General features: G+C 50.7%; 6 protein-coding genes across 6 annotated transcripts; 1 reads left to right on the top strand and 5 right to left on the bottom strand.

The window, feature by feature from the left end:
* Positions 1 to 129: 129 nt before the first annotated feature.
* Z518_07227 (uncharacterized protein) lies at positions 130 to 1,847 on the bottom strand (the record flags this gene model as incomplete). The annotated part of the gene is made up of 2 exons (XM_013415356.1): positions 130 to 1,739; positions 1,796 to 1,847. 2 exons carry the CDS (start codon positions 1,845 to 1,847, stop codon positions 130 to 132), a joined length of 1,662 nt encoding a protein of 553 aa, XP_013270810.1.
* Positions 1,848 to 3,592: 1,745 nt separating this feature from the next.
* Z518_07228 (uncharacterized protein) lies at positions 3,593 to 7,315 on the bottom strand (the record flags this gene model as incomplete). Its single annotated transcript, XM_013415357.1, has 5 exons — positions 3,593 to 6,195; positions 6,246 to 6,471; positions 6,515 to 6,643; positions 6,717 to 7,155; positions 7,224 to 7,315. 5 exons carry the CDS (start codon positions 7,313 to 7,315, stop codon positions 3,593 to 3,595), a joined length of 3,489 nt encoding a protein of 1,162 aa, XP_013270811.1.
* A 1,139-nt stretch (positions 7,316 to 8,454) lies between these two features.
* Positions 8,455 to 9,126, top strand: Z518_07229 (uncharacterized protein; the record flags this gene model as incomplete). The annotated part of the gene is made up of 1 exon (XM_013415358.1): positions 8,455 to 9,126. One exon carries the CDS (start codon positions 8,455 to 8,457, stop codon positions 9,124 to 9,126), a length of 672 nt encoding a protein of 223 aa, XP_013270812.1.
* Positions 9,127 to 9,697: 571 nt separating this feature from the next.
* Positions 9,698 to 10,383, bottom strand: Z518_07230 (uncharacterized protein; the record flags this gene model as incomplete). The annotated part of the gene is made up of 3 exons (XM_013415359.1): positions 9,698 to 9,837; positions 9,890 to 9,925; positions 9,984 to 10,383. The coding sequence occupies 3 exons, from the start codon at positions 10,381 to 10,383 to the stop codon at positions 9,698 to 9,700; spliced, it is 576 nt and encodes a 191-aa protein (XP_013270813.1).
* Positions 10,384 to 10,808: 425 nt separating this feature from the next.
* Positions 10,809 to 11,597, bottom strand: Z518_07231 (uncharacterized protein; the record flags this gene model as incomplete). The annotated part of the gene is made up of 3 exons (XM_013415360.1): positions 10,809 to 10,879; positions 10,937 to 11,350; positions 11,423 to 11,597. The coding sequence occupies 3 exons, from the start codon at positions 11,595 to 11,597 to the stop codon at positions 10,809 to 10,811; spliced, it is 660 nt and encodes a 219-aa protein (XP_013270814.1).
* A 643-nt stretch (positions 11,598 to 12,240) lies between these two features.
* Positions 12,241 to 12,660, bottom strand: Z518_07232 (uncharacterized protein; the record flags this gene model as incomplete). The annotated part of the gene is made up of 1 exon (XM_013415361.1): positions 12,241 to 12,660. The coding sequence occupies one exon, from the start codon at positions 12,658 to 12,660 to the stop codon at positions 12,241 to 12,243; it is 420 nt and encodes a 139-aa protein (XP_013270815.1).
* Positions 12,661 to 14,400: the final 1,740 nt, after the last annotated feature.

The following is a 14,400-nucleotide window of genomic DNA, read 5'->3' on the forward strand; positions in this document are numbered from 1 at the left end:
CAAGATCACAAAATAGAGAAAAATTGACACTCTGCATTGATGAGGAAACGACACATTTTTGATGATTCATGATTCATACACGTGTGTTCAATCCTACCCTCTACTCCCACCACCCGTGCGCATTGGTGTTTAATTTCTAAACAACCTCAGCGCCTGGCTCTCTCCATCCATCATATCCTCGTCACCACTTCTCCCTCCCTCACTCTCGCCACCACTATCCTCATTCAACGGCGCCGAGCTGCCCAACAAACTCGCAAAAAATTCACTCCTCGCCGCATCCGTCCACGTTGTCCGATCTTCCGGCGCCATGAAATTCTCCAGCTTCTCGTGCACGGTATACCGTACCTTGCGGCCCTTGGAGGCTTTGGTGTCGACTTTCTTCCCGCGCGAGCCAGATGGGTGCAGTTTCGTGGGTAGATATGTCCCTTGGCCACCACCAAGTGCCGATGCGGAAATGGGATTGTCGACGTTGCGTGACGCAATTAGGTCGCGGAGGAGAGTCTGATAGAATGGGCCGTCGTCATATATATCTGGAGTTGGGGTCGAGAGAGCAGTGAGTTTAGCGGATTCGGTTGCTAGGTATGTGTCGAGGACGTCGGTGATGCGGGAGTGTGATGTTTGGGATGGTTTGAGCAGTTTAGATCGTGTCGATGTGTCAAGAACAGGTTGTGTTTTGGTGTGCCATTTGTCGAGGGTGCCCCGGCAGAGAGGGCGGGCGGCAGAGTCCAACAAGAGGGTCTGCTGCCAAGTCTCACTGAGTGGCGTGGACCGGGTTGCTTCGAAGGGGCGTTTTCGTGACGATAGCTTAGATTCGCTTTTGTCTTGAGCGAAAAGCATGGCGCAGCGGATCGAGTCGATTGTTGACCACAATGTCAATGCGGCGTCTTCTGCTTGTTGCGCTGCTTTCTTGATCTCCTCGTCGGTCAGGATTGTCGTCGAAGGAAGCTCGTTCATCGCGCTGACGCCTTTTTGCAACTTGATTCGAGCATCGAGAAGGCGATCGAAAGACTGTCGTTGTTGCTTGACTGCTTGGCCTTTCTTGACGTCTGCGTTGGCTCCAGCTGATAGTGTAGATGCCAGTTCTGCCGTTGATGTGGATGAGAAGGCCACTTTTTTGAGTTCTTCGCGGTCTGAACTCCGAGGGGGGTTAGTCGTTCGGGGAGGCGGTGAGGTGGTTGAAGAAACGGAGGAATTGTCGTCTTGATCCTCGTCCTCGTCGTCCACGCCGATATCTGAATCATCGATAGATCCACCATCGGACTGGTCTGACAGGTCCTCTGCAGACGTTTCATCTTCCGAAGGAGATTCTATTCTATTGTCCTTACTGTCTCGGAACTGGAAATTTTCAAACCTCGGTGCATCACTTTCGCCCATTGCTTCGTCGCTGTCAATCTCTTCATCTTCGTCTTCCTCTACCTCAGATCCATGATCTAGACCGCCGAATACATCTAACCCATCTTCGGAGGCACTAGCATCTTCGTTCTTCGCGGCAAAGGGATCTTCATCTTCGTCCTCCTCCACGGGTGCAAAGGGGGCATAATCTTCATCGTCCACTAATACTTTGCGGCTGACTGCCACGCCCTCATATTTCACTCCGAGGACGGGTTGTTCCGGTTTCCTCAAATTACTTTTTCCCACTGTTTCATAGTGTTCGCGGCCCGCATCGTCTTTCAGCTCTTCCTCATTTTGAGACTCGTCTTCGTTGGAGCAGGAAAAGGCGCTGTCTTCTGGGTCAAAATCTGCAATTTCTGCTCAGTATTTTTTTGCATGCAACAAGTGATTGCAGATGGAATACCTTGTGCTTTGTTCAGTTCCAGATCGCGCACCTGGTCTTTCAAGCTTTTCATTTTGTTGTGGTCTAACACATGCCTGACAGATATTGCGAGGGAGTTTGAAGGATGGGAATATTTTCTTCACATCTCGCCGCAACTTGCCTCTGATGTTAGCCAAGGCAAGTTTAGCCGATGCGCACCTGCCGCCGCCAAGGGGGCGGCAAATTTAAGCTACTGTACTCTAAAATATACTATGTTAAGCTTAAGAAATACTATTGCGCTTCGTCCAAGGGTTAAGGGTTATGCTTCAATATAAATGAAAAGCTAATCCTCCAGGGTTTATAGAGCACATCCTTCGACCTTGTGACGCCTCCCTAGAGACCCAAGCTTGCCTCGGAGGTGTGAAAATTTCGGAATTACAGTTCAACGCCGGTTGCAGGGAAATTTCCCGCCGAATTTGGCGGTCAGTGCTCGCTTTGGGAGGGTTTCTTCCCCCGGATGTCAAGAGAGCTACCCTGGGCCCTTCCCCACATCAGCCCCCACCTCGGTCGTCTCCCAGATTGACTGGCCTCCCTGTGCACCACGCAACCATTTCTGGGGACCAGAAACAGTCCCCCTTCAGCCCAAGTCCCTTCGACGTACACGTCCAAGATGTGTGGATCTAGAATCGTCATTCTCGTGATCCTGTCTACAGATTGGAACGAAGAGACCTCCCCCGGGGGGCTCCCATTTCTGGGCTCAAGGAACCGAATATCCTAACACAGGAAGAAGATGGGGACGTTTTCGGAGCCTGGAGTTTGGCTACGTGATTCGCTGTTACTAGAAGGGCATGGCTATTTCTGGCACTAGTCCAATTGTATCTCCCGGCTGTACTAGTCCATTCGTTATGTCGCGACGATCTGTGCAAGGATGATTTCCATACGAGTCAGATAGGGGAAGGGGGTTATGGCTTCGTCTTGCTCATGGTCCGACTTCGTGGCAAAGGGTCTTTTGCACTAGCCCCGTTCGCCCACGAAGCTATGGAAGGATCACTCAGCTGTACAAACGACAGCAGACACTCGTTCACTAAGCAATTAGATAGTATGTACATTCGTCTTAATGCAAGGCTTGCAAAAGCATAAATTCAATGCCAAAGCAGAACACTAAAGCCAGGTTCTTTCTATTGAGAATGGTACAGCTGGGTTGCAGTTAACGATGGACAATGTCAAGATTATGCAGCGTCTGACACATCCGGTCGTGCAGGATGCGCTGTCCATTTCAACCTTTTATACCGGTACAGTCTTTTATAGAGGAACTCCATGACTCCGTTGGTGGGAAGTGTACGTCAGTGTCCCATAGAAGAACTCTGCTGTTCCAACGCCATCCTAAAATTGATGCATGTGTGACCCCGTTGGTTATGTGCCGCTCACGAGAAAACGTAGCGTAGCTCGTAAGCAAGCCTAGCAGAAGCTCGCCTTCGGATAGCCACCGAATATATCTTGCATTGCCAGAGTTGACTGCGCCGATGGGACGCGAAACCACGTCGAAATTATGATCATTGAAACATCAGCAAATGCCCGGCAGGGGCTCAAGCTCCGGTGGCGCGGTGCTCGACGCAGAAATATCTCCGATATTGTCTAGCCCATACTAAAGTTTCCAATCTCTCCTGACCCAATCCCTCGTGTTTCAGCAAGCCCACTTCCCACCAGACCCGATCTTGGGCCATATTTGTGTGGCGTGGTTCACGACATTAGTGTTACACAACCTGTCCGCTGAACGTGGAAACTAGGCCAATTTGAAATTTACTGCATAGACACTTCTTATTCCCGGCACCAACTAGGTCAGTTACGGGACGCATGCCTTCGTAGCAACTGCAGTATAATCTCGTCGTTCTTCCAAGGTCTATCCTTCAGCACCAACTGCCCGTCCTTGCCACGTATTAAAGCTGAGTGCGGATTCATTTTGCCATCACATATCAAAAGGCGGCACATGCCCGTGTCCCCCAGTCTGACAGCCATCTGCAAAGGATCATGCCGCTCGTCCCAAAAGTGACTATCCCAAACGGCATCAGCCTGCGAAAGGAGCAGTATTCTTGCCGACTCGTACCGAGATTTCGAATCAAAGTGGCTCTTAATGATCCACATGAGGGCTGTGTCTCCCTGGTTATCCGTCTGGTGCACGCTCTCTTGTAGGCGGGGTACCAGAAGGCGGAAAATCGCTGGGTTGCAGGTTTTCGATGCTAGATGCAGGACAGTCTCACCACGGGAATTGACATACCGGAGATGTGCTTCGAATCCTTCCTGCTCTAGCAAATACTCTACCACATCAGTGTGGTTTCCCAATATAGCCTCTCCGATTGATTGAAAGCCACGTAACAATTCAGTCCGGAGCTCGGGCTTGTGTTGAGCCCTGCCAAGCAAATGCTGGATCATCGGCATGCAGCCAGCGCGAGCAGCTATGCAAAGAATTTCACGGCCCCATTGCTTCTCAACGAGTGAGTCCAACGCATAATCGACAAGTTCAAAAGCCACGTTCCAATTATCATGGCGCGCACCATAATCAGACCATTGTCTTACGATGAGTCGGAAGAAATCCAGATTCCGAAGCTGGTCACTGAATTTGCCTTCTGAGAAGAGTATCTGGAGCCTAGACAAGTCGCCCCACTGAAAAATTTGGTGAGCAGCATTGAAAACCGACAAAGGAAGAAACTGGTTCTTGTCGAAATTCGAGTTCTTGAGCATATTGCGGAGCATGGCCTCTGAGCCGTAGAGCGAAGTGATGCTGAGAGGATCATACAAGCGACTGTCGAATTCAAACCTCGCCTTCATAGCGCAGTCTGGACGGCAGTTTTGATTGATCCAATTGTCAAGTCGAATTGAGCCTGCTTGGCATAGGCTCTCTATCTTTGCCAATTGTGGCAGAACTCCGGCCTGGACGGCGCCGAAGTGCTTGATCCAATGGCTCGCTGCGTATACGAAAAACTGACCGAAGCCTCGCTCGTTCGGATCATAGCGTATCATGTTCTCTTCCCACGCCTCCCATGTGCAATATGGATCGTACTCGAATGATTCTGTGTCCTCGAACAAGTCGAATTCTTGGGGCAGCTCATTGATTGCAACTTGCTCTTCGGAAAATAGATGAACGCTGCCGATTTCATCTAATAGAAGGTAATTGATACAGACATCTAAGATATATGCCTCTGAACTCTCAATTCGTAGATGTGTATCCGTCCGATCAAGTGCTGTTGACGGATCTTGCAGACGAGGCCATTCTCGGATGATGAACTCCTTCACTGACTGGTGTACAAGTCGAACTTGACGCTTTCTGACATCACTGTAATCCAAACGAGTAATGAAGGGATGGATCAGACTGATCACTCTTTCATGGTCTACCAGCTGGGCGAGAGCAGCGACGGTAGTGATCTCATGTCGAGCTGCAGCCAATGCCACGGCCCAGGCGAGTTCTTGTATGCTAAGAGGTCTCCACGCGGCAGCGAGAAGCTTCAAAGCTGTAGCGACAAGCTCCTTATTCTCGGTGTCATCTGAAGAATATCGTGAAATCACGGTGGCGTAGAGCTTTGAGAGCTGCTCGGGTAAAGGCATTTCCTTCAAGAAAAGTCGCATCGGCCCAAGCGCTGTGATCCTGCGAACTTCAATGAGCTCTACTACCATCTTCGTCCATATGGCACTTCCTTGGGCCAAACGAGATAATTCCTTTATTGTCAGTGTTTTGACATCTTCGGACAAATAAGGCAGTTGCATCTCAACTGTGTGTCGAACGATGAGGGCATCTCTGTGAGCGTCGGAACTAAGGTCAATCCTAGCCACTGTGTCTAGCTGCTTTAAAATCTCCTCTTCGGGCCGGGAAGAAAGTATGATTTTGAGCCTCGGAGTCTTCTGCGATAGGCTCCTCAACAATTTGAAAAGAGCTTTGCGTGATGCTCTGTTGCACTCATCCAGGCCATCAATAACGATGAAGACTGGGCGATCGAGAGTTCCTAGCACCGTTTCAAGGAATTCTCCTAGTTTTCTTGGATTTGTCGCTGGCTCAAAGATTCCGGAAGCCTGATTCTGCTTATACCATTCAAAGAACGTTTTTTTGAGACCGGAGAGCTGTTCAAGTAGCGCTAGGATCAGTGTAGAGAACATGTGGTTAGCCTGGCCAGCCTGGTCGTCTCGGCAATAGTAGTAGCATGTCTTGGGTTTAGGTATTTGGTACTCATTTCTTCGACTCAGCTCGTCCACAAGAAATGCCATGGTGACCGTTTTCCCACAGCCCATATCACCAAGGAGCGCCAACCATTGGGAATCGGAGGCCTGATACCAGCCGATGAAGGCAGGATGTTTGAGCAAGAACCCGCAGGCGTCATCGTTTCGAAGTTCTTGTAAAAGTGAATGGTATTGGCTCTGCAGACTCAGCTTGTCACTGCCTAGCCACCTAGAAACTGAGGTCGTATAAGTGTACATTAACAAGCATTAGATTATAAGAACTTACTTTCACTGTCGTAAAGCATAGCCCTTATGTCTTCAACGATCTCCCATGTCGCTTTTTCTACAAGTTTTCGAAGACTGTCAGCATGTCTCAAGAAGTCTTGTACGATGTTTGGCAAGCGGTCAGTCTCCAGAACCATCTTCATCACCAACTTGGCTCCTCTCCTGGTAAGAATCTCGTGTGCGACTTTGTAAAATTCGAGAATTTTCCGATATACAGACACGAGTGCCTGTAGGCGGTTAGAGAAGATCCAAAAATCCAGCGTGGATTACCTTGTGAATGTCTATTCTATTTGTTCGCTGGCCAAGTGTATCACAATCATCAATGTAGGAAATTTGTTCTAGCATTTCCCCGATCTGCTTCGCAAACTGCAAATCAGCGGTTGCAAAGCTTATGGCAATCTGTGTTCAGAGAGGTCAGTACAATGATGCACTTGCACTCCATGGGCGCAATGCTCTGTTAAAACAGGCTTACCGCTGTCACGCTTCTGACCACACCAACAACAGTTGTCGCAGTGGGATCAAATTTGCTCAGTGGGGACGCGAGGTCTAACGCTAGCTTGAATCTCTCGAGTGGCACTTGTATTGAGTGCAAATATGCCACACCGCGAAGAAAGACCGACTCTTGTGTTGCATCTTTCTCAATCTCCTCAAGTTCTTTTAGCAGCTGGGCGGTGCTACTGGCCATGAGGATAGCGACATCGATGTCATCTCCAAAACTGTCGATTGCCTCACGATAGGCAGCGCTCCAAAGATCAGAGGAAACATTTATGGTGCCAATGTCGTTACCGCGAGTCGAATGATGGGCAGACGCTTGTTCAGGATGACTTTTGCGAATAGCACTGTGATTCGTTTGGGTATGACCTTCACCGTCTGTCGTGGCAGCAAACTCCGTAGACACGTCGCATGTTTGCCTGGACGGATATGAACCGACACTATTTGCTTGATTGGTATATTCCACTGGCCAAATTATTGTACCCACTTGCTCACGATATGTGAATCTGCGCGAGGTCTTTGAGTACTGGTATTGTCCGAATGACGTTGGAACCTATGCCGGAAGCTATTTAGCCGCATGGACAGCCCGTGCCGGAAGCCCCCACGCTGTGTGGATGAAGATGCCATAGCCATATAGAAATCTCGAAGGGCTCTATTATCTTTCAAGATATCCCATGATAGTGGAATTGGTTGTAGCTAGGTGGAATGTGCGTGCTGACCGCCGAGAAGAGCACCCCGCACCGTACCAAGCCTGATTTGTAGGCGTCGGTCGTACCCCAGGCACTTAAAATTCAAGCCTATCAGAACCGGTCAGATCACCACCCATGCGCCCATAAGCACAGGTGCTGTTACCTTGTGCTAACTGTAACCACATGTGACCACAAAGTGCTCAATATGAGAAATAGAGGAAGGAGAAGGCAAATTGAAATTGTTTACCCAAATTTCACCTCTTCAGGCTGCAGATATCTACCTATGCCCGTGAGAGGCGAATTCCAAACCCTTATTGCCGACGATTGCAATGGCTGCTCCAGCCCATAGCATTTCACAAAGTTGTATTGTTCGTATACAGCCCAAAGCTGCTGCGCAAGTCAGAGAGTGGCGATTGTGGTCGGAGGCGCCGTCGGGTGTAGAATTCGTAGGACGCAAAGCGAGTGAGGAATGCGGTGCGGATCTTCCGCTGATGTTATCCGGAATATGAGCGGTCAGTCTTCCGCTCTATCGCGAGCGTCGAGGTAATGGAAGTCTACCACATTAATGTCAAGGAGGAGCAAATCTTCCGTTGTGCTGCTGAATGAGGGAGAGCTGCTGCGACCACGGTTGCTGCGGCTATGTTTGTGTCCATAATGCCGAAGATACGCAACTACTATGTCCGGAAGTGCTCCAGATCAATCGAAGCGCCGTTCGATGTTCAAGCTTTATTTACACCCGTATGAGATTCCACATCGCCCGATTTTTGTCGTTTGCATTTATCTTTGCAACGCAAAATTTTAGCCCAAGCAGAACTTGCGCTAGTTCTCCATTCGTCACAGCTACAGTACATACGCGGGGCAACCCGTGGACAACGAAATCTAACCCATCAATCAATCCTAAGCAATCACCTACTTTCTAGAGGTCTCGGGCTGGAATGCAACTTTCGCATCTTTTCAAAATTTCTTGACCACCGAGAGTCGAAAACTTTTCTTCGCACAAGCCTCCTGCGTCGCCAATGTCGCATCGTCATGGGTTCCTCACGGTCAGCAAATTCAGGTCCGATCAATTTCCTCGATCTGCCGAAATTGGTTCGCGACAAAATTTACGAAGAAGCGCTCGTCGTATTGCATCCGGTCTATCTTTTCCAAGACCCAGGCTCTCAAGTGGAAACTTTTGCACCTGACAAACCTCTCCGGTGGCTTGCATTGCTACATACCAACCGACAGATCTCCGTTGAGGCTAGCGCAGTGCTCTATAGAGCGAATCATTTTGAACTCGTCGATATCACAGAGAAGCAAATCGGCGTCCTGCGATCGTTTCTAGACTGCATTGGAACCGTGAATGCGGCTTCACTATCCCACCTATGCATCAGCTTTCCGATCGTGGTAAGCATAGATGAAGAACCAGGAAAATTGAGACTCAGGGACGACAGCCAGCAGATTTTGAAGCTTCTCGAAGACAAGTGCACAAATTTATCAACACTAGAAACCGTTGTCCATTATAGGAATTCCGGTTTCTTCATGAGGACAGAACAGTTTCTCCGAGAAGCATTAACATATATCGACGGGCATCTGAAGGCCATCCACTCACTTCAAAGGATCATTGTCCGAGTCGAAGCCCAAAGTGGGGTTCCAACGTCTTCAGTGAAGGACATGATGCAACAGCTTGGATGGTTAGTCTGGTCTGGCAACGGAAATTAATACTAGCGAGCACAATCATCCAAAGCAACTGATTATGATGCCATTATTAAAAGAGTGACCATTGGGTCACGTAGCGCCAAGCCTAATCCGGTAGACGGTGAGCACTCTTAAGTCGCCAAAGGTATAATTTTTAGCGACCAGTCATACTAGTCTCAAAGTTATCCAGTTCGATCATAATGATCTTCAGCTTATGGTCTAACTCTTGGGTGTTGCACAACCATGACTAAAACATCCATTGTGAAAATTCGTATCGTTGTCCAAGACCATGAGATGGAACCAGTAAGCTTTCATTTCGTCTTGATCTATCGCTTGATTGCAGCCCTATTCTACAGTTCCCGTTGGCCATACCTCTTCCTGAACAGCTCCTTGTATCGCTGTCACAGTTCTCCACCAACAAGGTTCTCCATGACGATGAATGATGCCTTCCAAGTGATAACGCACTGGATGGCACTATCCACCCCTAGATAGACATCTTCGACCTCTGCCACCCTTTCATCCACTTCATTCCTACCCGGGCCAACAGAGAGAGACCGTCTTCTTTTCGGTATGGATCCGATGATGCCTGGACCGCTTAGCCTCCACCTCCTCTCGTGCCTCCTTTGCTTTCCACGTCTCCTTCGTTGCCCGGCGAGGCCCGCTTCGGAGTAGCGCCATCGTCGGGAGGGATCGTGGGCCTAATAGATGAGCGAGATCGCTCTCGAGTCCGTGCTTCTTGAATGATAGCATTAGGATTGGAACTGGTAGCTTCGTTTTGCGGGCATACGAGGCGGCGACGGCATATGAAGTCTAAGGGCGATTTCTGTGATCTGCATGTTAAATCAAGAATGGGGGTTCAACAGGACTGTTATAGAACTTACCTGGGCGACAATCACCAGTGAACTTGAGGAGACACTCCGACCTGGCATCGTCTGTCTCTGCCTCTTGTCGATAGCTTTCCTGTCTTGTTCGAGGCGTGGACCCATTCTCAAAAGCTCCTCTTGAAAAACAGCTGGATCCTACATCATCACTTGCCACCTCTGTCCACTGCCCTATACCAGTGACACCGTCGTCAGCAACTGCATGAGGATCTTCATGGCTGATAGGTCGTGGGACAGAGCCAGCTGCTATATCACTGTCTTGACGATCATGCGGAGTCGAACGAGCTGCCTTCTGTTTCCGCCTAGGCATGCCGAAAGCCATCTCAGACTCGGTAAAGACGTCATAGATCAGGCCGACAGACGCCGGTGCATGTGAGCCTATGCCATCGCCGCTGCCCATGTTGGGGCAGTGAAATCCCGTAGCCGTCCATTTTCGCAATATCGGGTCATGGGTAAAGAATCTCTGCCACGGCTGCAATCGACTGTGGTATAACTCCACCACCCAATCCCCTGTCTTCTTGCGCGCTGAACCGTCGGCCTCAGGAGCGGAAGCGGAGCTAGGGGTACCACGGCATTTAGCCCAAATGTGAAGCAATCTAAGCCCAACCCCCTCAGTGCAAATTCAAGGCAGAGCGCGCTCGGCAGAGACGCATCCACCACAGGCAGCAAGGCATGCTCGCTGCCGCCCAGCTCGTAAGGTATTTTATTGACTGGATCGGGACTCGGTTGGCTACGCTGGCCTCCGCCGCAAGACCGTGGCAGGCAAGGGAGGTAGGTGCTTGGAAACCATGTACGGTGAACGGGATGTCAACCTTCCAGGCTCTCTTACGTGGCCATCTCGGCTTGTAGCTTCCGCAGCTCTTCCTCCTCATCTTCTTCCTCCGCTTTGCCTGTCACTATGACAACATGATTAGCAAATACATTCGTATACGTAGAGTCAAAACTCGACTTACGAGGCCCACTCGACACAGCCGGAAACCTGTTTACCTCGCCCGTAAGTGGTACACTGCCCGTCTTCAACATCCTCTCATCCATCGCCTCCTGCTCCATCCCCTCCAACTCATCCTCCAGGTCCTGCTCATCAATCGGCTCGCCGATCGGCGCGTTCGTGATCGCACTCGCAATCTCTTCCCCGAGAGCATGCTGCTCGCGCAGTTCATCCATCGTTGCGTCTACCTTATCGATCGTCAGGTTGCCGTGGATCTGTTTCATCGCGGCACCGGCGTTCTTCATGGCGTTCAGGGTCTCCTGGTTAATGTTCGCGGCTTCGATACTGCAGATCTGCTGCTCGACTTGTTGGATTTGCGCGGAGGTCTGCTCGAGGGCGCGCTCGTGCAGCTTTTTGTGGCGAAGCGCAGCCCTCGCGGCTGTTGGGGTAATATGAGTGATGCAGGATCTTGACGGTTGTCACCAGGAGGGGGGAAGTGCAGGAGGCTTACCTGCCTTGTTGGTAGAGATGTTCTTCCTCGCCAAAGCGTCCTGGTCTGCCATCTGCGATTCTAAATGCCTCTCTCGCTTCTTTAGCATGTCGAGCTGCTGCCGCAGCGTCAAGATGGCATTTTTGGGCGCATCTTTCCGCTTCTGCGCCGCGGCCCCGCCGAACCAACTCCACATGTCTTTTTTGCGCAATTGTAGGAGGGGGAGGTGGTTATTCTGTGTTTAATGGGGGAGCAGAGTTTGAAGACACTCTACAGTGTCCTGCAGATCCGAGGCATCCGTGGCGGGGGCGTTATCGCGTGAGAGAGTTATTGAGTCGGATGACGCAGGGTGAAGCGATTCTTTATTTGCCGAGTGCTATTTTGAATGAGGGTAGGTAGCGTCAACGGTAGGAGGGAAAGCTTCGAGAGGGGTTTCCAGTAGGTAGTCGTCTGATGAACGTAGGTTTGATAAATGCCTAGGTGGATGCGTCGTCGCCGGCCGGACAAGTGTGCCAAGCTTTTGCCTTTCCTCGATGCGGAGAATCATACAGTGAACCGTCCACAAGCTCTCCGGTTCCCCGCAAACTTGTCTTTCTCCACGAACTTAGGAAACCACCCACTGGGACAGAGGTTTGGTTTTCTGTGCTTGTACGCTATAAACCAGTCCGCTACTGATGTACCTCAGTGTCACAAATTTATGATGTGGCCAAGGGCCACCTAGTTGTTAAACATGCCTACCCTCACAATACAACCCGAACACTACGCGCTATAGTTGAATGTCAACCTCGTCCTGGAGACGATTGAGCCCACGTTGTTTGCAATTGGAAACTGGCTGAATATTATGGGCTATATGCGAGGATCACACGAAGGCGAGCAGGTCGAGAATGCGGCAGTTGCTTCTTAGCCCTAAACTGCTCCTCAGCCTTCGAAAAGATCTCTAGGACAGTTAAAAGCTCATTTGCGTCACTGACGTTATCACTAGCGTTACTAGCACCTTGGGCACCGTGCCAGATGATATCACGCCTCGCTAACTCCAGAATTTCGAGAGCCGGCGAAGGCTCGTGAATCTCACCGTGACGGCTGGGGCCAGTTAGATCCACGAATTCCACACTGCAACCAGGCCACGTCCATTCAGCATACTGCCCGTCTGGCCAGCTCGGGACTGAATCACGAGGGTCGGCCGAGGCGGAAATGGTAATGGTGTCATGACCGAACGATGGAGTGTTTTCTGGAGGTTGATAAGAGATGAAGGCGGCCATGGTAAAAGCGAAACGGGACTTGAATGCACTAAATAGCTGACGAGTGTCTTGGGAGATGTGAGCTGGCGGGATGGAAGTCAAGGCCGAAGAAATAGCGCCCTTTTAATAGACATCCAACGGCCGACCTCTCCCTCGAACCCTCCTCAAAGACACACAGCCTGATTTCTCAACTGCCGGGTTCACAATCCCGGCCACACTGGCGTTATGCTGCACGCACCTGGCACCAGGGTGCGAGATGGCGCCGAAACGCCGTGACGGACAAGGGACTCATCCAGGTTCCTATCAGCTGAGACGATGGTAGGGATATGACGAAGAGATGCGGCCATATGGTGTGCCGTTCGATCCTTTCGTGGTCCGGAGTGATGGACGTCCCACGCATAATGGGCATCGAGCAATTTTCGACGTTCTTCGATAAATGTCAACACTCTTCCTTTGAAAGCGGGGTCACTACCGGACCCAGGCGAAGATGAGGCCACGAGCTGTCGGTGAACAAGATGGCAGACAGAAATGATGGCCAATCCATGTTCTTGTCGTGAGAGGTCGAGACGAGAGGGCCAAATTCTGGCCTACTGACTCCTTTGTCGTATTTGTCATCTCCCTGGCTGATGGGCCTTCTCCACCGCTTCAAGCCCTAGTATTGAAGAGGATCGTCGACAATCAGAAGTACGGGACGCGTCCATCACACGATTCTGTGTCTCCCGTAGCCTGAGCCGTGAGTTCCTTCATTGGCGCCGGGACCGTGATCGGCAGTGGCATGATCATGCCACGTCAGGACGACGGGGAGGTGCTCCTCTGTCGGTGCTATCTTGGCATCGTGCTCGATTGTACGCAGAGCCCTTTTCCAGCGCAAACACTCTTAACCCAAATAAATCGATGCCCGAAAAATTGTGGTCTCTGAGGCGGCGCATTTTCCAGACAGTGTTCGTGGGATGTAGGCAGTCAAGTTATCGAGGCTTCCACACCGAAATTGGAGGAGAAACGCGAACAACGGTGTAGTGCTGAAATCTGGTTGCAAACTCTTGATGTCGCAGCCACCTCCCTTTCGCCGACGCTTCTATGGTGATTGACAGGGGTAAACTCAGGGAGATCATCGCTAACGGTCACACAGCAGGAAGGGGGTGTGAGACGGTAGGCTTGACGGCGAGTCGGCTGGCGCACAACCAGAACGAAAATGGTGAGCCACGTCAGCACATGGCGTAACAGACAGAGTCAAAATCGGGCAGGCAGAAATCGCTGCTATGAAGAGCCGTAACTATTCAAGTCGAGATCGTGGTAAAGGAAGAGTCGCTGATGGGGGGGGTTGGCGGTACACGGAGGCCGGCGCAAGGAGAGTTTGGGGTTGGGGGCCCCTGAAAGTATGGGGTATCATCTGCACTATGTTGAGCAAGGGTAGAGTGCCCGGAAGGGGCCAAAATGGAGAGAGAAGAGGATGAAGGAGAGGTCGACATTGTGGAGGATGGGAGGGTGGTTCTTATACTGTGGTGACATCAAAAGCGGCGGGCAGCCAAGACCCAGGCTATTCCGTAGAGGAAATGCCGGCTAAACCCCCACTGGGTGCGCTCCGATAATATCGAAGTGTTCCCTGGGTGCATCAGAACTGACTCTGCTTTGGGGGCGGCCATTCCATCGACTTCTTCAGAGCCGATTCCCCTAGGACCCCCCGTCGCGCAGGAAAAGGTTGCCAATACACTGTCAAACTTCGTGGATTGAAAGAGTGCTCTGGCTCTCCTAATGAGTGTA

Source organism: Rhinocladiella mackenziei (assembly GCF_000835555.1).
Source record: "Rhinocladiella mackenziei CBS 650.93 unplaced genomic scaffold supercont1.5, whole genome shotgun sequence".
NCBI lineage: Eukaryota > Fungi > Ascomycota > Eurotiomycetes > Chaetothyriales > Herpotrichiellaceae > Rhinocladiella > Rhinocladiella mackenziei.